This window comes from Atheta coriaria, unplaced genomic scaffold (genome assembly GCF_025399875.1).
Source record: "Atheta coriaria isolate IRGN ID8LTWV9N9 unplaced genomic scaffold, Caltech_Dcor_3.1 hic_scaffold_6_pilon, whole genome shotgun sequence".
NCBI classification, from domain to species: domain Eukaryota; kingdom Metazoa; phylum Arthropoda; class Insecta; order Coleoptera; family Staphylinidae; genus Dalotia; species Dalotia coriaria.
Window position 1 is genome coordinate 13,634,385 of NW_027045448.1, and position 20,733 is coordinate 13,655,117.

General features: G+C 35.7%; 8 protein-coding genes across 9 annotated transcripts; 5 read left to right on the forward strand and 3 right to left on the reverse strand.

Moving 5' to 3' along the window:
- Nucleotides 1-107: 107 nt before the first annotated feature.
- On the forward strand, nt 108-2,793 carry LOC135793245 (uncharacterized). 2 transcript variants are annotated; one of them, XM_065304129.1, is made up of 5 exons: nt 108-287; nt 845-1,089; nt 1,150-1,329; nt 1,411-1,814; nt 1,897-2,793. In XM_065304129.1, exons 2-5 carry the CDS (start codon nt 907-909, stop codon nt 2,096-2,098), a joined length of 969 nt encoding a protein of 322 aa, XP_065160201.1. In that variant the 5' UTR covers nt 108-287; nt 845-906; the 3' UTR covers nt 2,099-2,793. The 2 variants fall into 2 exon arrangements, with proteins under 2 accessions (XP_065160201.1, XP_065160202.1); XM_065304130.1 differs by lacking the exon at nt 108-287 and adding an exon at nt 335-551.
- Nucleotides 2,794-3,020: 227 nt separating this feature from the next.
- On the forward strand, nt 3,021-5,545 carry LOC135793242 (nucleolar and spindle-associated protein 1-A). The gene is made up of 2 exons (XM_065304126.1): nt 3,021-4,339; nt 4,405-5,545. Exons 1-2 carry the CDS (start codon nt 3,160-3,162, stop codon nt 5,256-5,258), a joined length of 2,034 nt encoding a protein of 677 aa, XP_065160198.1. The 5' UTR covers nt 3,021-3,159; the 3' UTR covers nt 5,259-5,545.
- A 725-nt stretch (nt 5,546-6,270) lies between these two features.
- Nucleotides 6,271-7,351, forward strand: LOC135794014 (endothelial lipase-like). The gene is made up of 2 exons (XM_065305145.1): nt 6,271-6,355; nt 6,419-7,351. Exons 1-2 carry the CDS (start codon nt 6,310-6,312, stop codon nt 7,315-7,317), a joined length of 945 nt encoding a protein of 314 aa, XP_065161217.1. The 5' UTR covers nt 6,271-6,309; the 3' UTR covers nt 7,318-7,351.
- A 474-nt stretch (nt 7,352-7,825) lies between these two features.
- Nucleotides 7,826-8,830, forward strand: LOC135794006 (phospholipase A1-like). Its single transcript, XM_065305136.1, has one exon. It carries the CDS (start codon nt 7,871-7,873, stop codon nt 8,807-8,809), a length of 939 nt encoding a protein of 312 aa, XP_065161208.1. The 5' UTR covers nt 7,826-7,870; the 3' UTR covers nt 8,810-8,830.
- Nucleotides 8,831-9,426: 596 nt separating this feature from the next.
- Nucleotides 9,427-10,240, reverse strand: LOC135794751 (phospholipase A1-like). The gene is made up of 2 exons (XM_065306135.1): nt 10,069-10,240; nt 9,427-10,007 (listed from the first exon to the last, which is right to left on the reverse strand). The coding sequence occupies exons 1-2, from the start codon at nt 10,238-10,240 to the stop codon at nt 9,427-9,429; spliced, it is 753 nt and encodes a 250-aa protein (XP_065162207.1).
- A 1,079-nt stretch (nt 10,241-11,319) lies between these two features.
- Nucleotides 11,320-13,180, forward strand: LOC135794286 (uncharacterized). Its single transcript, XM_065305501.1, has 4 exons — nt 11,320-11,367; nt 11,433-11,811; nt 11,878-12,166; nt 12,392-13,180. The coding sequence occupies exons 2-4, from the start codon at nt 11,470-11,472 to the stop codon at nt 13,156-13,158; spliced, it is 1,398 nt and encodes a 465-aa protein (XP_065161573.1). The 5' UTR covers nt 11,320-11,367; nt 11,433-11,469; the 3' UTR covers nt 13,159-13,180.
- LOC135794288 (uncharacterized) lies at nt 13,171-14,735 on the reverse strand. The gene is made up of 4 exons (XM_065305503.1): nt 14,555-14,735; nt 14,228-14,501; nt 13,816-14,173; nt 13,171-13,758 (listed from the first exon to the last, which is right to left on the reverse strand). Exons 1-4 carry the CDS (start codon nt 14,627-14,629, stop codon nt 13,296-13,298), a joined length of 1,170 nt encoding a protein of 389 aa, XP_065161575.1. The 5' UTR covers nt 14,630-14,735; the 3' UTR covers nt 13,171-13,295.
- Nucleotides 14,726-16,642, reverse strand: LOC135794287 (uncharacterized). The gene is made up of 6 exons (XM_065305502.1): nt 16,362-16,642; nt 16,180-16,291; nt 15,896-16,102; nt 15,708-15,841; nt 15,031-15,649; nt 14,726-14,940 (listed from the first exon to the last, which is right to left on the reverse strand). The coding sequence occupies exons 1-6, from the start codon at nt 16,437-16,439 to the stop codon at nt 14,894-14,896; spliced, it is 1,197 nt and encodes a 398-aa protein (XP_065161574.1). The 5' UTR covers nt 16,440-16,642; the 3' UTR covers nt 14,726-14,893.
- Nucleotides 16,643-20,733: the final 4,091 nt, after the last annotated feature.

A 20,733-nucleotide genomic window follows, 5' to 3' on the forward strand; every position in this document is an offset into this window, starting at 1 on the left:
ATTTATTTGTTTTTACTGCGTACAAATGAGAAACTAGTAGAAATATTTTTAGAAACACCACGCTATGATTTCCAATCGTCAATTACCGCTTGGCACGCGATGCGCGCGATAGAAATACAACAAAAAACTTAGCGAATTCACCGAAGCGTTGCGTTATTGCGGTGGAAATGAATGAATTCCAGCGGGAGTTGCGCTTGCGTCCTGCCGCCGCGCACAGGATCAGTCGAGGCATTGAGGGCAAGGCGTCGCGGTGCCAGCCTGCGTCGAACCACATCCAACATGTACTTGTAAGTTTAATTTCACAATCATTTCATTTCCAATAATAAACAACGCAAAAAACAAAAATTGTGAATAAAAAACAAAATGGCGGAGATTAAAACTAAAAGTCATGTTTAATTCATGTTTTTGTGTATAAAATAAGAGTTATTTCATGTTCAGTGGCGGTGCGGAGCGCAGATTGCCAATAAATGTGTAATCGATGGCCCGTTGGCGTTAAGCACCGCTTTTCCTGCGGTATTTTTGACCGTCCTGACCCGAAAATGCCACCAAAGGTGAATCGCGTAAATATCACTAAACTGTTGCGTCGAAAACTTCAAATTTACGCGTAATAAATGTTTTGCATCGAAATGTGGGAGTGTTTTGTGCAGTGCGGAGATGCTGCGAACATTTTCAAGCGTATCGATCGCACGCACTGCGCGCAAGATGCTGTTCCTGCTGTAACCTTGCTCGTCTTGTGTATACAACCAGATAAACATCATATAAAACATGTTTAGTGTTTAAAAAACATAAAAACTTAAAAATTTACTGTCGGCCATTTTGAAATAACACAAAAATATTGTTTTAGATCACCAGCAATACAAATCAACGTAAATTACTACTAAATCATCTTTAAATATCAAAATAAACATGGCGATTGATATCCTGGATGTTGATCACTTCGCCATCAGTGCGATTGTGACGGTGGCGATGCAGATCATCTTCTTCAGCATCTCCGCGGCTTTCCAGACGGATAAAGTTTCGGATTTTGCTGGAGGAATCAATTTCAGTATTCTAGCATTACTCACATTCTTTTTGGGACAACTTGGAAAGGTAATGATTCATAAAAACTTGTTTTTAAGGTTTTTTTATGGTAAAATGTTTGTTTTTTAGACTGACAAAACACAGAAAGGTTATGATAGCCGGCAATTAATGGTAACCGTGTTTGTATGTCTCTGGGGAGCTCGATTATCCGGATATCTGCTTTATCGGATATTAAAAATCGGTCGAGATAAACAATTCGAAGATAAACGCAGCAATACAATTCGTTTTGCGATATTTTGGACGTTTCAGGTAAGAAATTGTATTAAAACTAATAAGCAGCCATTTTTTTTTGTAAATTTAAGTGTTTAACCTCATTTTATTTCTATTTAGGCTGTTTGGGTTTATGTTGTGAGTCTTCCAGTGATTATAATAAACTCGCCAAGACATTCAATTCCTAAAGTAGCAAAAACAATGACAACTTTAGACTCAGCTGGCACTGGCATGTTTTTCGTCGGTTTGCTAGCTGAAACCTACGCTGATTTACAAAAGTTTTCCTTCCGGCAAGATCCAATCAATCGTGGCAAGTGGTGTAACGATGGACTATGGAGAATGTCACGCCATCCAAATTATTTCGGTGAAATTGTCGTCTGGTGGGGCATTTTTGTCATATCATTAAATGTGATTGATGGCTTTGAATGGATCGCCATTGCGTCGCCATTGTTTACAACGTTTATAATTCTATTTCTATCTGGGATGCCAGTATTAGAAAGATCATCAGATGATAAATTCGGAGAGTAAGTAACTTTTTATTAAATTTTGTTTTATTTTTGTGTGATGTATTATAACTGACGCCATCTTGTGTTGTATGTTGGGTAGCATATCAGAATATCGATACTACAAGCAATCAACATCGCCACTAATCCCGATTCCGCCAGCAATTTACGTCGAAGTACCACGATTCTTGAAGTTTATCATTTGTTGTGAATATCCACTGTATGATACAGTGGAAGCTCGCATGAAGGCATCGCATATTGTTAAAGAATCCACCTGCGGGTCGTTGGCGCAGTCGCAGACATAGCTATAGCTGTACGCTAGCCGTGAGGCTAGCGGTTCTCGGATCAACGTGAAAGGCCAGCAGGGCCAGCAGGCGAGTAATCAAGGACAGTCAAGTACATGTGTTCAACAAGCTCCATCATCTGGATCGAATACTTGTCAAATTACAGCGCTGTGAGCTATGAAAACAGCCCACAAACGAAAAACAATTGCATACATGCAATAAATACAAACGAAAAACTGAAATAATTGAATTTTACGATTTTAACATGCGATTTAAGATTTAAGATACTAAATCTAATCAAAACTTTGAACGAAAAGTTTAATACATAATTTAATTACTTCCATAACGTTAAAGTTACTATAAGTATTAAAAATATCGATGAATTGTTATCAAGTTAGGCTACACTCTTTACAAACGTTGTTTGCACTTTGTTCAGATTCATACATTTACATTATACAGGCCTAGACGGTTGAATAATGATTGTTATGACTTATATTTTTGTACAGTAGGTATTCTAGAGTATGTATTGATTATTTATAGGTTTGTACTGTTACAATTCCAACGCATATCATTTTATAGCCGTTTCTTAACTCTTAATACCACTTAGACGAATGTTAAAGATATCAGCGTAGATGGTTAAACATTAGCAATAGTATAATCAAACACACATCAACAACAAACTCGAAATATGTAATAAATAAAAAATTAAGTATTCCTATGCTTAATTTTCTAGGATTTAAGCCTGTTCTGCTTAAAACTGATTTATTGAGACTATTAGTTATTGAATTTAGTTTATTCTTAGTATTTATGTTATAATTTAAGTTGCCTAGGTTTAGTTTTCACTAGAATTCTTTTGAAATCATTTAATATTTCAAAGAATCTTGGAATTCTTTTATTATTTGTCTCCCACTGCTTGTTTTGTTTGTGTACACCAGCGCCCCCTATGTGACAGTTTATTTTCCCACAAATTTCGGTTTGCTTTCAAATCTCGTTCGAACCCAGCTCGACGCTGACCCTCGTTTTTTCTCACCTTTTTAACGGCCAAACAAATTACAGTTTTGATTTCGTCGTGAGTTTACACAATGCTTCGCAGCGGTGTGAGACTACGTACGCGCGAGGAGAACTCCGGCTTTTTTTCGGACAATGCCAATTCCGACGACATGAATCTCGTCGCTGTCGGTACGAATGCAACATCACCACCGAACCTGAAAAAGAAGCATCGTAAGAAGAGTAAGAGTGATCAGCCTGAGAAGCAAGTCATCGAGCAGTCTTCAAGCGTTGAAACTGAGGAACCTTCTGTTGGTGTCAAGAAGAAATCAAAGAAGAGTAAGAATAAACATGGCAAGAGTACTGATGTTCCAGATGAGAGGAAAGTCATCAGAGGCAAGAGGAGACTACTGCAAAAACAGGAACATGTTGAAGAAAGCATTTCACCAGCGCAAAAAGCCAGATCACCACCGAAGACAAGATCGTCTATTGGTAAATCATATTCCAGTGAAGATAAAGAGAATGTAGTGATTTTACTTGCACCAAATGAAAACCAGATTGAAACTTCTATGGAGAAATACACTAAGAGTCCAAAGGTGGTTATGCAAAAGGAAAGAGTTGATGCGTTTGATAGGTCACTTGATAGCTCATTTGAAGAATATATCAATGCAGACACTACTACGACAGTGAAAAAATCTCCGAGGAATACAAACAGAGATACTTATGAGATAATAAAAGAGAAATCACCATTGAAAGATATTTCTACGAACAGTCCCAAGAGGGAGCTGCGGTCACAGAGGAGAAGCACGTTTGAAATTCAAAAAGTTGATGAATCATTGAAGTCTAATACAGAAAATACAAAACAGAGTAAAAGTAGCAAGAGAAGCACGTTTGAAGTACCACATGAAGAAGATTTGGAACCCAAAACGAAGAAACGTAACACATTTGAGATAAAAACTACATCACCAGGTACAGAAAACAAACTACAAGTAAAAGAAAATGAAGTTGAAGCGAAGAATGACAGAAGAAGTACTTTTGATATCAATGCAAATGGTATTTTGCCTTTGTCCAAGAAAAAGGGTACTAATGTTAATACACCTACAGTTGTTTTGCCAAGAGATACACGCAACACAAAACGTGGCAGTTTTAAGAAAACATCATCAACTTTAATCGTAGCAAAAAAGAGTCTAACCCCGTCTCCTTCAATGAAAAAACGTGTTTCTGGTAAAAAAGATGCTAAAATCAAGATTTCTGATTCCCTATCTTCACTCACAGGTAATTATAAATCATTTTATTTATTTTTATTGTAAAATATGACTAATTTAATTATTTTTGTTTAGAATCTGGTATTTCTTCACCATCCATGCTTCTACGCCGTGCGAGACAACTAAACCCACCATCAGCAAAACGCTCCACACCTAATCTTAACCTTTCTGTTAAGATTGTGTCACCGAAAAATAAAACACCTCAGCGTTCGACAAGTAAGGTAAAGAAGGTGCCTAACTACTCGGCGATTCATCAAAATGCCTACGACAAGATGGAGTCGCTCGATGTGCATTTACAGCGTAAAGCTGATCGTGCGAAAGCTTTGCTTTCCGGGCAAAAGGTATCGATTCCCGGTAAGCGAACACCTTCTGTGTCTCAGGACGCCAAAACTAGAAAACAATTGTTTTCTATTTCGACTTCTATGACCCGTACACGCTCCTCTGATATCCCTGTGAATCCAAGTTTTAAATTCACTACAAAACCCACGAATTTCCCGGTTACTTTTGGTGTAACTACTACAAAGAAGCAGATAGGTGCAGGTGATGCATCTGATGTTAGGAAAACCATGGATACACCGAAGAAAAAAGCAGTACAAGGTAATAAATCGGTTGGTTTTAATGTAACAACTCCGGTTACGACTCGCCTGCAGTCGAAACATGTGAAGACTCCTCGGCCGACAAAAGAAGAGATTTGGAATGCGTACGGGACGAAGATTCCTGTAGCTAAAACAAATGCGCCTGTAATTACACCGTCAGCAGTTGAATTGCCGAGTAGTAAACTGCCAGTGAAGAGTCTGCGTCTGAAGGAGGTGGCTTCAGTCGCTACCAAGAGTAAACCGTCGACGGTCACCTTGGATTCTCGCCGGAATCATATTAAGGGTGTGCGCTCAAATCGACGCTTTGATTTGTTGATGAGCATGCGGAAATAAGGATATTGATTGAAAGGAAATTTTTCATTTTAAATTCATGTAGGTTTTTTGTGTATTGTTGATTTTATATAAGTGAGGAGTTTTTACATTATTATGACATTGTATGAAAGCATCACATACTTTGTTTTTTGTTGGTCAAAATCATCAAAATTTTAGGTGTAAGAAATTTGTAGGTAGGTGTCATGGAAAGAAGCAGTAATTTCCTTTTTTTTATATACATTTAGGTAGTGTCGATGTGTATGATTTATTGTAAAATTGTTCAGTTAATAAATGAATTTTTAGGAAAATACATAGGTGAGATAAAACGCTGATACATGTAATAAGTAAATAAAATAATTATCGGCGAGATTAAGGCGAGTAGAACTAGGAACAACTCAGTTATATTGCTTAGAGACTGGTTTGTTAGCGCGTTTTTGTTTCTCGATGTAACGACATTTCGATATAATGAGATAAATGTTAGATTATTTTTCATTTTATCTTTTTGTTAGATTGATGGTAAAAATATTATTTTATGATTGTTTAAAGTATACTCTAAGAATAATTGAATAAATCTTAAGATAGAAATTACCATTCTAAATAAAGATAAAATGAGAAATAATCTAGATAGAATGGTAATTTCTATCTTAAGATTTATTCAATTATTCTTCGAGTATACTTTAAACAATCATAAAATAATATTTTTACCATTAATCTAACAAAAAACACATCACAATACCATATTACGCTATATAGAGATTTTGGTTCATTCTGTTTACTTTTTATTTAAAATATTCAAGGGCACGCGGTCAAAAAAACATGACCGTTTTATCCCTTGTCAAAATTAATTAAATTTAAAACCATTTAATACTAATTTAATATAAGATTATTACAAGTTGTTTGTTAACGTCAACAAAAATAACTGAAAACACATTCATATTACATAATTCAAACACAGCTTTAAAGATTTCAACATCTTAAGCTTTAAAATACGTCAAATACTCTTCAAATAATGATATTATATAAAAAGAATTACCAACTTCCCAAATTTTAGATTTTAAACGTAATCTGCACAATGTTTCTCTTAACTTTAATTGCGTTGTTGCCCCTTTGCATTACTGGTAAGTAAACAACTTTACTATTAAAAATCATCACTAAAATATAAATTAATCTTTGTTTTACAGGTAGTAACGTCCAGTTCTATCAATTTATCGCCGACAATCCTGTCCCTCTAAATAATGACTACAGTACTTTACACGCCACAAGCAAAACTTATTTCATCGTTCACGGATGGACAGAAAACGGCTTAAAAGATGAATACATTTTAATGGCTCAAAACTACCAAGCTCTAGATGCAACCGCAAATATAATCCTTGTAGATTACAAAGATCTCGCTGCCCAATCCTATCTCCAAGCAAGACAAATCGTCAACACAGCTGGTACAGAAATGGGGACCCAAATCGTTGCCATGTTGGACGCCAACGCTCTTTTCTTAACCAATATACATTTCTTTGGTCACTCTCTAGGCACACACGTAGCTGGTCAAGCAGCACAAGTAATCAAAAACCGCACTGGAAATAAAGTACCACGTATATCAGCATCTGATCCAGCTGGTCCTCTATTCCGTTCATTAATTATCTTTGGTTTTCTTGACCCGCTTCAAAAAACCGTCACTGATTTCCTAGATGTGACACACACGAGTTATCTCATGGGGACCATTATACCTTTTGGTCATGTGGACACCTATGTGCAGTTAGAAACAATTAATCAACCGGAATGCATGGGGAAGTTTGATATGGATTCCATTTTGTGGTGTAGTCATAGATCTGCTAGGTCATACTTCTCGGAATCTATTTTGTCTTGTGGTTTAAGGCAGAGGAGATTTTTGTTAGGTGTTAATAGTATTTTGAGTTTTGTTATCAGGCTGTTGATTAGTTTTAACTTGAACTTGACTGATTTATTCGTGGATCCTGAATTTGATGTTTATGGGCAGCATATGTCCCTGGATCAGGAAGGTGTTTATTTTATGAGTGTCAATGCGGAATCACCTTTTGGGAAATTTGATGAGAATTGTATTGCGTGAAAATCTAATTTTAAAAATAAATTGTTATCTGTTATTCCTGTCAAAATTAAATAATAGCATATTTTGAGGGTTTTGGAAGTTCAGAAATGAGAGGAATCTAAAGATCAACGCTGATTGCTGCTCACTGGTCTGTGATATCTTCGTGTAACCTGCAAAAAGTGGTGGGGGTAAGCCTCTGCTAAAGGTCGATTTACAGACAAAAATAGCAATATCTGCAAATAATTAAAACAGTTTTATGTTAATTTTTAAAACATTTGCAATTTATATCCAATATTTTGTACGAGTATTGTGGATTGCATATAGTAAGATAATATTAACTCCATCAGCATATCTCACCTGAAACAAACAATTGTTTGTTATCATTCAAAATTATGCTTTGAATTTCTTACATCACATTATTTTCAGCTATCTTGTCTACGATACGGATTATTTCCACTTGCATAACTTGTTTAGCTTGTTTTGCAACTTGTTATCACTTCTCGCGGATATAAATACAACGTCCAATTGCAAAATCCATAGTAGTTTTCCCGCAAATTAAAAAAACAATAAAAAAATGATAGATTCCAAAATATTTTTATTAGTTGTATTAATTACAACTGTATTCTGCGCTGATACAGCTGTAGAAGAACAAGATCCTGTTGAGTTCTACCTTTGGGATGGTTCTTCAGCAAACCTTCTGACTACAGATTACAGCTCAATAAATCCTAATGGTTTAACTTATTTCATTGTCCATGGATGGACAGAAAACGCCACTGAAGTGGAATATATCCAAATAGCAAAGAATTATAAGCAATTACATCCCAAAGCAAATGTTTTCCTCGTTGATTATAGATTTCTCGCTGCTGAATCCTACTTGGAAGCAAGAAGTATTGTAAACAAAGCAGGTACCGCCATGGGTAACAGAATTGTCACTATGATTAAAGGCAATATTATAAAATTAAATAAAATTCATATGTTTGGACATTCTTTGGGAACACACGTCTGTGGTAAAGCTGCAAAGATAATCAAAGAAAACATGAACAATCAACGGGTACCAAGAATATCTGCTTCCGATCCAGCTGGTCCCTTCTTCAGACTTCCATTGGGTTTGGGTATTTTTGATTCCTTGCAAGAGAGTGATGCTGATTTCTTGGATATTACTCATACTAGTTATGATATGGGCACGATTGAAGCTATTGGAACTGTTGATACTTATGTTGAATTATTACACGGGAACCAACCGGCTTGTGATGGGCAGTTTACAGAAGACGCATTGTTGTTTTGTAATCATCGTATGGCCAGAGACTACTTTACAGAATCCATCTTATCATGTGGGTTTTTACAACGTAAAAGATTGTTAAACATTACAGATGCACCGACAATTATTTATGGAGAGCATATTCCGTTGAATGCTTCAGGGATTTACTTTCTGGATGTCAATGCAAAGTCGCCATATGCTCAAAGTAATCCTAAATGTCTGAAACCATCATGTATTAAGAAATATTTCAAATAAATAATTCTTCTAGATTCCAAATATCTCTGTATCAAAATTTGTTACAAACAACATTACAATTTCTAATATTAGTTGGGTTAATATAGGCAACCAATTCTACACATATATAACTTACTAGCTTTAACCCTTGGCTTCACTCGCGAATATCTAAAATATTGAAGTTGCTTCCGTACGCGTCTGTAGTCACAGAAGAAGTAACAATGAAGTAGAATGGCGGGAAGTTTAAAATGGCTGAAAGTATAGTCTATGGAAGTATAGTGTACAGTCTCCATAGTGTAGTCAATTGGATTTGATGTTGACGTAGCTGTCGGTAATACAGTGTGATAATACAGTGTGATGGTACTATAGTACATAGGTTTGAGCTTCATTGCTGGAATGCTAGATGGCGTTAAAGTAGTCAAATAGCCAGATGCAGAGGTATTATTGGCTAAACAATTTCTTTATTTTATTTAAAAAATAATTTTTTTTATTAAATAAAAAGTAGCCTATAACCATTCGGGGACCACTAAGAATATGTGTACAAATTTTCATGATGATCGGTTAAGTAGTTTTTGCGTGAAAGTGTAACAAACATCAGGCCTTTCGCATTTATAATATTAGTAGAGATAGGGATTTATTCAACAGTTTGGATAAGTATTAACATCTTGTGCATAAGGAGGCTTCGCATTCACTTGCATAGTAAAAATTCCACTTGCATTCAATGGCATGTGTTCCCCATAAATAATCCTAACCTCACTTCTGAACAATCCCGTGCGATTCTGATGAAACCCACATGACAAAATGGATTCCGTAAAGTATGCTCTCGCCAATCTATGATCACAAAACAACAACTGGTCGGTCAACCTTTCACCCAAACAAGCAGGCTGTCGTCCTCTTATCAATCCTACATAGGTATCAACAGTTCCAAACGCTTCAAACGTCCCAGCAATATAACTAGTATGAGTAATATCCAACAAATCAGCATCTTCTTTAGTCAACGAATCTGAAAGTGGCCCCAAACCAAAAGGCGCACGAAAAAGAGGACCTGCCGGATCAGACGCTGATATCCTTGCTATCCTGTCACTTAATACATCTTTTATCAAACGTGCTGCTTTACCAGCTACATGAGTACCTAATGAATGACTGAAGACATTGATACGTTTCACATGCAGCAATCCCAAGTTGATTAAAGCGATGATTTTATTTCCTATAATAGCACCTTAAAAGAAACAGTATAAGTTAGGTTACGTTGATATACATTATTTAAGGTTATGATTTACCAGCTCTTCGTACAATAGCAGGAGCTTCAACATAAGGCGCTTGTGCTAATTCACCGTAATCAACTAAAATAATATTCGCAAAGTAGTCTAAAGCATGATAGTTTCGTGCGAGTAATTCATACTCTTCCTGAGTGGAATTTTCATGCCATCCATGCACTAAAATATACGTCATTCCTTCACAATTTAATTTTATTAAACTTTCCGGTACTGTTTCATTGAGTGCTATTCGACCAGACGGCGTCCATTGGTAAAATTCAATATTTTCTCCTATAATACACAAAATTAGGTTATGTTAGGTTATGTGAAGATATTTGAGGTTAAATACGCACGTGTCAAACCAGTTTTGACTAATAATCCATCAAAGAATCGTTGTATCGGCATTAAAACCAAAAAACTTAACAAAACAAGAAAAGTCATTTTATTTTATTTTTTATATTTTTATTATTTATTTATTTATTTACAAATGCAGTGTTTATATATAATAATTACTTTCATTGAATGGAAAGTTTTTCGTTATCGCATAAACCAGTTTACGTGCACGATGATTTTCAAGATCAAAGAGTATTAGATAAAGTCGACGACCTTTTCGCCAGGCGTGTTTTAAATAAATTAACAACAACATATGTAAAAAAATAATGCAAATTGTTTTTTTTTTTTTGGCCGCCATGTTGTGCACGCAAGCGTTCTGGTTATTTAAACATGTTGCATTTTATTGCTTTTCTACTCATAACACAGAACATAAAATACGCTCGTAAATCATACGCGCATGCGCATTTCAACAAGTTAATCAAGTGCTTTCTAACATCTAAACTTCAGGCATTGTAAAATTGATCCAGATGAATCATGCGTATGAAATCTGTGTTTTTATTTTGTTTATCTTGTAGTTGTATTGTTTTAAAACATGTTTTGTGCGTTTAATGTGTCATGGGAAGCCATTTTGAATCAGCTACGCAGCGCGTACGACTTAATTAGCATGCGCACGTCTTTCTGCCATTGAAATTGTAACGCAAGACGAAAAAATGAGAGTTTTAAGTGTGCAAGTCGCGTGCATTGTGCGCGAACGCATTATTGACCATCATCAGTAAAAGACTTTCGTTTTCTAGTAACTCACAAAGCAAATATACTGATTGTTACACATAAATACATAAACAATTTTTTCATTTGAAATAATATATGCTTTTAGGTTAGAAAATAATGTCTGATGGCGTGCCATTGGTTTGTAAATGATTTTTACAAAATGGCCGCTATAGAAATGAGTTCTTTGTTGTTTATTACGATGCGTGACTGTATTTTTTCTTGGTAATCTAGAATTCTGCATTAATTGCCTTGCTTTTACTCTGCGGCTCGCATGAAATTGATTACAGGCATTGAAGACGAGCTGCTCCCTGGCACGATGTGCTAATGTTACGTGCACGGTCACGGCCACCAACATCAACAACAAACACGCCAACGAAAGTAAAAAGAAGACATATTGAAGACACTTGTATTGCATTTTCTCATAGAGTGGGAAATGTGTTGGCGAGGATTTCTATAAAAGCAGCCAGTTCTTCATGGAACACTCATATCAAACTCAATCATCACACAAAGTCAAGTCAAGGACGTATCATGCAAGTGGGAAGTTTATTACTTCTGTTGTTCGTTGTCAGCGCCCTCTTTGTGATTGTCTACTGCCAGGAAGATGATGTTGATCGTCGGGATGTGCATAGAATTATTTTGAAACCGGAAAAGAGCAAAAAACATAAGGTAAGGTTATGTTTTTAATTGGTAGTAGTTAAAAACTAAAGTTATGTTATGTTTTTTTTTGGTTAGAAACGCACAAAAGCACCAAAAACAAAACAATTCCGTCCGCATCAACCAATCAGCAGTCTGGAGGAGAATGTGTATGAGCCTACTGCGCATGCGTCCTCCACACGATACCAAAAACACCGGGAACGACCTTTTTATCCCAATCATCATGACGAATACCATGATCTCATCAAACCAAAGCCACCACGACACGAGGATGCAACACCATATAGCTATCCGGAAGAAGAATCACAGTATCAGGAGACGGCCAGCTCGAATCAACAGAATTACGTGCCTTATCTGCAGAACTCAGGTTACTTTCTGTTTCACTACTATTAGTCCCCCAGTCACGCCCAGGACAAAGACATTATCGCTTTCCCAGCACTGGGTACTTATAGGGTGATTGATCACAAAATGGCCGCCAGTGGTACACAAAGTCGAAAGTAACGAAAGTGAATGTTGATTGTGTTGAAATAATGTATTTGTCCAGGTGGCGAATTAAATGCGAATGCCGAGACTCAAGCGGACGTTTTTGTAGATTGGAACCCGATCCCCTCGACACAACTGACGCACAACGACTACCACCCCGAGGCCGTCGTCACGCCCAGCGCCGCCTCGACGCAAAAACGCAACAAGCGTAAGAAGAAGACGCGCCGAACGACGACAACCACGACCACGCACAGACCAGTTGTGATTTTCATGACGAGCACCCCATACGTGCCGCCATTAACGACCACGACCACAAGTAGACCATTGACATACCGGGATATTGTTTCGTTTCAAGCCGGGTCACCGCCACAAGCGCAACCACAGGTTATGAAACTGAAACCGAAAGCGCCGCTGCACCAACAACACCACTACGTCAATTACAACCATAATAATAAGTCACATATTAGATATGAGGTTAGTGGTAGTAGCAGACCTAAAGGGATAGCGTTACCACCTCCACAAACACCTTCCACTAGGTATACCAATACACAGATTCATACACAACCAGTGGTGGCGCCCTCTGTCCACCAGCCGGTGTATCAAACGATTCATCACAACACAGACAACTCCTATGAGGTGTTCGAACGTGCGAAAGACTACAACAAGCAGATTAAACAAACCAGCTTCAAGAGTACACTGGTCCCACAGCCGGTTTACCCACAATTACAACCATTCCTACCAACGGTAAGTACCTACACGATTGTGGCGAAGTCTACGAAGGCGCCATTACCGTCACAGCTTGATTTCGGAAAGAAACAGGTCCCGCTTGTACCAAATGTGGGATTTGGTAAACTTTATCTCGGAGGGGTCAATTGATTAGAGACATACTCGTAGATAACTACAGTTTAATGCGTTAAGTTTGTACATGGGTGTTGAAAACAATAAACAAAATGGTATTACGATTTATAACCTCAATTATCAACTGTTAATGTATTCCTGGTGGTGATATTTAGTTAGTAGTAAGATGAATGTGGTTTGATCACCGATCGCAACTCCTTGGGTGATTCCGGCGGGGAGTAATCTGGGAAGGGAATTGGTGGGCCTTTTTTACCCTGGGGTTTGGCTGGTTTTGTTACCTTTTTGGCTGGTTTTGCGGGGGGCATTGGCGGCGGTGGTTTTGGTATCACTTTATTGGGTAATGCGTATGGTGATGTTGTTGCTGGTTGACGAGTTTCCGGTTCAACTTCCGGTGTTGCAGCACGTTGAGTACTTGGACCTAACCACAAAGGTACTTGTGGTGGCGCTGGTGGTTGCCTAGGTGTTATTTGTTGCTGTGCAGCTGGTTGCCTAGGTGTTACTTGTGGTCGCGTAGGTGTCTGCGGTGGGGATTGAGCATCATCAAAAATAAACGCGTTGTTATTTCGTGCGAATGACCATCCTACATCATCATTGAATGCTTCGGCAACATTATTATGCCTGGACAAGAAAACAGGTTAGGTTTAGGTTAAGTTTAAAAAGTGAGGTTATACATACCCTGGGTGTTCTTTATAAGCATCAATAGGAATATTATACAAAATCGCCCGGTCTCTCTCTGTGGTAATCTTTGATTTCTTTATGAAGTAAAACGAAGCAAAATAGATGGCGCTGCCAATGTTAACAAGAAGCAACACATAACCTCTTCCAGCCAGAGTAAACATAATTCCAATTACCAATAGCCAGTATGATAAAACTGTATATGTCACGCCCGTTTGTGATGCATAATCGTAGACTGTGCTATAATCAGCCATCAAGAGTGACATTAACGTTAAATCAACGACTGTCACAATAGTCACAATGCCGCTATAACCTAGCGAACATACGTATACGCCCACTTCATTCGAAAACCTTGCGACTACAACAAAAACGAATATAACCTCAATATAACCAAACCTAACATCAAACTTACAATAGAGTAGTACAGCTGATGTAATCGTCCATACAATCGAGATACCAAGATAAAAAGCCGTGAATATCGCTAAATTATCGGAATCAATGTTCACCTTCACGTTTACTTCTTTGTAAAACTCATCGTCTTCACTGAAGTATACCAATTTAAACACGGACGCTATGTACTCATCGTGAGTAACATTTGTAACCTTTAACTCTACAGGAATATCCAAAACATCTTTATATGCTAAAATAGCTAAAAACGCCAGAATAACCCAAACCAATCCTTGAATCTATAATAAATCTTGATTAATTCATTGATTAGCAAAGATTTTTTGATATTTACCAAGCCAGTGGCAGCAAATAAAAGCACCAGTGGCTTCGGTTTTGGCTTCGATTCCATTTCACCAACACTATTCATGCTACACAATGCTAAACGAGTGATTAATGTGAAAATCACTCGCAACTCGAAAGGCAATTGATTTGTCTATTACACGCATCACTCTTATCTCTGATATCAGTTGAAGAACGTTATCGATCCGATCTTTATTATCACACAACATGCGCATCAATACCGATGGCATACACATTTTGTTAAAATACAATATTCTTAAATGTTTCGTAATTAAAACACACTCACTCGCACTTATTCATTCCTTATCAGTTAAAAAATAATTTCGACATGTTAGAATCGCGATACTTGCTCGTTCTCTGGATTGCAAATCGTCAAATCTGTAATGTAATGGAATTTCAAAATTAGTACAAAAGTCAAGATTGATATTAGATAATTAAATTTTTTCGTTGGAAATAAACTTAACCTACTTTTGACAGGTTCCAAAACCACGACGCGTTTGGGTCTCAAGTCCTTCTCCTGCACTTCATTATCTCTAGGATCTCGTGGATTGATATATGACCATGGTAAATGACTAACCAGTTCAGTAATCTGAACACGTTTTTTTGTGCTTTCTGATACACCTTGTGTGGCTTGTGTTGACGTGGATGGTTCATTGTGTATTGATGATGAGGATTTAAACGTCGAGCATAATTCATGTTCGGATGTAGATCCTTCAAACTTTTTGCGTTTGTGATTGTAATCTTCTAATTCTTTGAATGTGCTTGAGTAGTTGAGATCAACGTCGTCTATGAAGCTGCATTTTTGTGTTGCGTGGAAATTCGTGGCTGATGCTACAGTTTCATTGGTTTCTATTTCACCGTAGAATAACTGCCAGTTTTTGATGCGATCTTCGGTTTCCTGACGACGCATTTTTGGATTTCGACGTTTGCGTTCATCAGAATAGCGTTGTTTGTAGGTTAGGCGCGTGAACCATATGATGTACGCCATATTGGCGAGGTTTAACACCCAGATGAATCCTAACCTGCCTGATATAATCGCCATGATTGTACTTTCGTCTAGTTTCCATATAAAAGCGGTTTGGATTATCTATAAATACAATAAAAATTATTTTTGTAAATTTTTGTGTTTTTAGTTGAATTATTACTTCTGAACGTCGTAATTTTAACGCAAAATAAAGCGCACTGAATAAATCCATGGCGACTATAGTGAAAGTGACTAATATCCAAGGAAGGTAAAAAACTAATGCTGATCCTTGTTTCAATCTCATCATAATTCCAACTGAAATTTATAAAAATTAATTTTTTATTAAAAAAATTGAAAAAACAAAAATACCTAATAATGCAACTGATGTAACAATCCAAATCGCATCCGAAGCAAGATACAGATCCATCAAGGACTCAGTCATGGTGCCATCACGTTTATACATGCGAGGAATGCCTAATTTCTGCGTAAAATAAAAATCTTCACTGGAATTCTCGTCCTGGATAAAATTAAGCATCGCGTATGAGTTTAATGACTGATTATCACATTCATCACCATCTAAAACACACAACAAACATAAATCAGTTGTTTTTACTTTTTGTTTTGTTTATTAATTGATGTCGACATGAACTTACTGTAAACATAAGTCATGTACAAATAAAATTCCAACTTGCGTTCCACTTGCACTTCGCATGCGAGTAATAAACGCCCGTAGAAAACCCACCACGCATGCCCAATGGACTGTATCTAAAACAAAACCAAATTATCTTTAATTATATGTGTTTTAATTAAGTTTTAGACTTAAACTTAAACTTACGATTGTCCATGCTGCTATACAAATGGGAAACCAATAATATTTAAATTGTGGATCTAGCCTAATCTTAATCCGTGGCATAATATCTTTTATTATCAATTTATTCCACAGCGTAAATAAAACTATCACTACGAACTAAACAATTACTTAAGTTATGTTAAAAACTATTAACGCGAAACATCACAGTTGCTTTACGCACAAACCGCGTGGTTGGTTCAGGTCAGGACTTTTCTGTTCCGGTTGCTGGTCATGAAATTGTTTACAACTGTCATTCGGGCCGGTACAGCCAACGAGAGGCACGATCAAGTGCGCTGAATTCGATAAATTCTATTCTTTGATAAGATAAAGCGATGTGTGTGCAAAGTCACATGCAGCGGAATTTGTTTTCGGAGCCAGTTTATTAGAACAATATATTTGCGCATGATTATTAATCAGTATCAGTAGGGGAGCAGTCAAGTGACTAGCAGATGATGGAAATTCCTGAATGACGCTTTAATTGTTTAAATATAAATAATTTTGTGTACTTTACTGGGCAAAAAATACAATGTAGTCATTATATGACTAATTTGTTTAGTATAGGCAACTTTTGTTGCTTGGAAAAATTGTATATATGTTCAATTGATGTATTTTTAGTTGCCTATGTATTTATTTTATAACCACATTTTTACTTATTGCAATATACTTACAAATGATTATTATTAATCAGAAGAGAGACTGTCAAGTGTTTAACGGTTGATGGAAATTATTAAATGACGTTTTAATTGATTAATTATTAGTTTAATTCATTTTTAAGGTCATTTTTTTGTCAAAAATACAAAGTAGTCTACGGATTACTCATTTATTTACTGTAGGCAACTTTATGTGCACATACTAAAAGCACCAACGTTAAATTTGTGTTTGTGGTTGTATTTGGTTGCCTACGTATTAATTTTGCAATTTCTTTGTTATATATTACGTATTTTTGATTCTACGTAAGAAAAATTGTTACATTTATGCGAGATCTTTATAATATCTTTGTTAAATGTTTGTTTATGTAATTTGCAACTTGCAATTCCGCAAAATATAGACGCGTTTTTATTTTCATGGCCGCGCAATGATTTCATCTGCTTCCATTTCATTTAAAGCGTAACTAAATCCGTGTCTATAATAAACAAGCATCTTTGGTGATAATTGCAGGTTCATAATTGGCGCTAATTCGCATCAGGCTCCAGACGTTTTTAGTTAACAGAAAGTGGAAGTTATAAAACGAAGCAAGTGTCCTGAGCGTTGTTCGATTTTAGCATTAGTAAAGACAAGTTTAATACAAAATGGCGCAAGATTATGTGCTTTTAATCAGTTTAATTCTTATTTTTCACTTATGTAAGGCGTTACCAGTTGATAATTCAAGTGTGATAGTAAAATCAGAGAATAATAGCAGTGGATCAGAAGAAATATTTTACGATAATCCTGTTGATGTGCATAATATCACATTTGTGCCCAAAGATTTGATTGTAATTAAAACTGTTATATATGAAGTTGGAATTTTAACTAATGCTGACAATGACACGAATGATACTCCAGAAGTGTAAGATATAATTGGATAATTAATAATTTATAAATTTTATGTTTAATATATATTTTTTAAATTGTTTGTAGACTTGATGAAATAAATATTAGGAATTTCCAACCACCAAAGAATGCGCCGGCAATTGATTGGTTGAAAGCTTTTGACAGTAATGTAAGCAAAGATAAGTTTGAAAAAGTGGTACCGGATGACGAAAATAATGGAAATAGTGATGAAGATAATTCGATTGAATTGTTGTAATTGGTGTATATAATTGTTTATTAAAATATTTGTGCAAAAAAGAATAAACATGATTAATTAAACAATAATTATTAATGTTAATTTTGTGTATTAAATTTTTTAAATAAACTTAATTTTAATTTTAAATTATTTCGCGTCATTTCAACACACTGCGCGTTGGTAGAGACACTCGCGGCTGCGCAATGCGACACCGAACCGGTATTCGTACTCGTAAGTCACGACAAAGTCTTCTTGTGATAACGAATCTTGTTTTGTTTTGAAGTGTGTTATTGTAAATCGCTGGCAGTTTCAGTTGGCAATCCAAGAGTGGTGCGTCGTAGTGTTTCTTTTATTACGTTTTATTTACAAGTTAAATTTAATATCGGTTTATTATTTTGGACCTTAGTAAATGTGTTGTTTGCCAATCGGTTTTTCCGTTTTTCTACACCGGGTCATTTCCTATTGGTGCCGTTGAAGAACTCCGTGGATGAGGATTGCGTATTCCGACACATCGACGCATAGCTGTAACCTTGACTGATGCCAGTAGGAAGCCACATTGCGCTGAACACACAACATCGTCAAGTGTCTTTCGCTTTTGTAGAGAAATATAGAATTTGATTCTGCAGGTGAACCTATTGTTGTTTAATTTCAACGTGCACTGTTTTAGTTCCATCACTGATGTAATATTCATAGACGGCCGTGGCAGGACGTGAAAAGCGTGTATAATTCCTCGGATTGTGAGTATTGGAACGTTTTTTGGCTGTGGATTTACTTTCAATTTCTGACTGAGGTAAATTATAGCATAATTTTAATCATTCTCTTTGTGAATATAGTTTATCGAAAAGGCCTGAAATATTTAATAATCTAGTAACTACAACTGAAATTATTGTTTTTCTTTTGCATGTGGGCTGCAAATTGTGTTTTTTATTGGGACTATCTTTGTATTTTCTTGTGGATAGCAAATTTTCCTATCACTCTGTATATAGATTTCTGCCAATTTCAACCAAAAAATGCCTGAAATGCCTGTTTTTTGCATGTGGAAGGCAAACTATTTATGTTTTCTAAACTATTTATTTACTAGAATATGCATAATTAAATTCTCTATCACCCTGTATATAGATTTCCTGAAATTTCATCCAAAAAATGCCCAAAAATGCAAAAATCTGTTCTTTTTGGTAGGAAATTTTTGTTTTTGCATGTGGAAGGCAAACTATTTATGTTTTCTAAACTATTTATTTACTAGAATATGCATAATTAAATTCTCTATCACCCTGTATATAGATTTCCTGAAATTTCATCCAAGAAATGCCTAAAAAATGCAATAATCTGTTTTTTTGTTGTGTAAATTTTCGTTTTTTGCATGTGGAAGGCAAACTATTTATGTTTTCTAAACTATTTATTTACTAAAATATGCATAATTAAATTCTCTATCACCCTGTATATAGATTTCCTGAAATTTCTTGCAAGAAATACCTAAAAATGCAATAATCTGTTTTTTATTGTGAAAATTTTCGTTTTTGCATGTGGAAGGAAACTATTTATGTTTTCTAAATTATTTATTTACTAAAATATACATAACTAAATTTTCTATCACCGTTTTGCATGATGTTATCGTGTGTAGGCGTAAATATGCATCCTTTCAATTTGCGCGTATTTCACACGAGGCGTGCGGATTCAATCACGCTTTTCTTCAAATTTCACTCGGCGGCGGCGGCGCTAAGCCGACATCATTCGTTCACTTCACACTCTGCATCTCAACATTTACGAATGTATTTTAAAACGCGCAAATCACAGAAAATAAAATTCGTGTATTTTGGGAAGCCTGCGAATACCCAAGACATTTTTAAAACTCATGGGAATATAAGTACATAAAAGTCTTCGTAAAGTTAATGTTTGTGACTCATTTATGAGGCTTGAATAAAATACTCGGTTTAATAATTCGAATAATTTACAACTGAGATGTCAAATTCCGGATTTAGTAGATATCTCGAATGTCCAGAATCTTTTCGTAGAATGCGGATCGTGCCGGATGGCAAATTCCTCGCGTTTTTGCTCTTTAGCACTTCGATCACTTTCGTTTCTTCTCTTTATGCTCTGTATATAGATTTCATGAAATTTCGTCCAAGAAATGCCTAAAAATGCAATAATCTCTTTTTTATTGTGAAAATTTTTGTTTTTGCATGTGGAAGGCAAACTATTTATGTTTTCTAAATTATTTATTTACTAAAATATACATAATTAAATTCTCTATCGCCCTGTATATAGATTACATGAAATTTCGTCCAAAAATGCCTAAAAATCCAAAAAATGCCTAAAAATGCAATAATCTGTTTTTTTATTATGAAAATTTTCGTTTTTGCATGTGGAAGGCAAACTATTTATGTTTTCTAAATTATTTACTTACTAAAATATACATAATTAAATTCTCTATCGCCCTGTATATAGATTTCATGAAATTACGTCCAAGAAATGCCTAAAAATGCAATAATCTGTTTTTTATTGTGAAAATTTTTGTTTTTTGCATGAGGAAGGCAAACTATTTATGTTTTCTAAATTATTTATTTACTAAAATCTACATAATTAAATTCTCTA

What these genes read in the sequence shown, in the direction of transcription:
- LOC135793245 (XM_065304129.1), top strand. Translation starts at nt 907, where the DNA reads ATGGCGATTGATATCCTGGATGTTGATCACTTCGCCATCAGTGCGATT. An exon ending in TTTTGGGACAACTTGGAAAG is followed by an intron (nt 1,090 to 1,149) that starts GTAATGATTCAT and finishes TTTGTTTTTTAG; the next exon opens with ACTGACAAAACACAGAAAGG. An exon ending in TCAGATGATAAATTCGGAGA is followed by an intron (nt 1,815 to 1,896) that starts GTAAGTAACTTT and finishes TATGTTGGGTAG; the next exon opens with CATATCAGAATATCGATACT.
- LOC135793242 (XM_065304126.1), top strand. Translation starts at nt 3,160, where the DNA reads ATGCTTCGCAGCGGTGTGAGACTACGTACGCGCGAGGAGAACTCCGGC. An exon ending in TTCCCTATCTTCACTCACAG is followed by an intron (nt 4,340 to 4,404) that starts GTAATTATAAAT and finishes ATTTTTGTTTAG; the next exon opens with AATCTGGTATTTCTTCACCA.
- LOC135794014 (XM_065305145.1), top strand. Translation starts at nt 6,310, where the DNA reads ATGTTTCTCTTAACTTTAATTGCGTTGTTGCCCCTTTGCATTACTG. An exon ending in GTTGCCCCTTTGCATTACTG is followed by an intron (nt 6,356 to 6,418) that starts GTAAGTAAACAA and finishes TTTGTTTTACAG; the next exon opens with GTAGTAACGTCCAGTTCTAT.
- LOC135794006 (XM_065305136.1), top strand. Translation starts at nt 7,871, where the DNA reads ATGATAGATTCCAAAATATTTTTATTAGTTGTATTAATTACAACTGTA.
- LOC135794751 (XM_065306135.1), bottom strand. Translation starts at nt 10,240, where the DNA reads ATGACGTATATTTTAGTGCATGGATGGCATGAAAATTCCACTCAGGAA. An exon ending in TGCTATTGTACGAAGAGCTG is followed by an intron (nt 10,008 to 10,068) that starts GTAAATCATAAC and finishes GTTTCTTTTAAG; the next exon opens with GTGCTATTATAGGAAATAAA.
- LOC135794286 (XM_065305501.1), top strand. Translation starts at nt 11,470, where the DNA reads ATGTTACGTGCACGGTCACGGCCACCAACATCAACAACAAACACGCCA. An exon ending in AAAAGAGCAAAAAACATAAG is followed by an intron (nt 11,812 to 11,877) that starts GTAAGGTTATGT and finishes TTTTTTGGTTAG; the next exon opens with AAACGCACAAAAGCACCAAA. An exon ending in GCCTTATCTGCAGAACTCAG is followed by an intron (nt 12,167 to 12,391) that starts GTTACTTTCTGT and finishes ACGTTTTTGTAG; the next exon opens with ATTGGAACCCGATCCCCTCG.
- LOC135794288 (XM_065305503.1), bottom strand. Translation starts at nt 14,629, where the DNA reads ATGAATAGTGTTGGTGAAATGGAATCGAAGCCAAAACCGAAGCCACTG. An exon ending in TATTTGCTGCCACTGGCTTG is followed by an intron (nt 14,502 to 14,554) that starts GTAAATATCAAA and finishes GATTTATTATAG; the next exon opens with ATTCAAGGATTGGTTTGGGT. An exon ending in ATCAGCTGTACTACTCTATT is followed by an intron (nt 14,174 to 14,227) that starts GTAAGTTTGATG and finishes TTTTTGTTGTAG; the next exon opens with TCGCAAGGTTTTCGAATGAA.
- LOC135794287 (XM_065305502.1), bottom strand. Translation starts at nt 16,439, where the DNA reads ATGCCACGGATTAAGATTAGGCTAGATCCACAATTTAAATATTATTGG. An exon ending in GTATAGCAGCATGGACAATC is followed by an intron (nt 16,292 to 16,361) that starts GTAAGTTTAAGT and finishes GTTTTGTTTTAG; the next exon opens with ATACAGTCCATTGGGCATGC. An exon ending in TACATCAGTTGCATTATTAG is followed by an intron (nt 15,842 to 15,895) that starts GTATTTTTGTTT and finishes TATAAATTTCAG; the next exon opens with TTGGAATTATGATGAGATTG.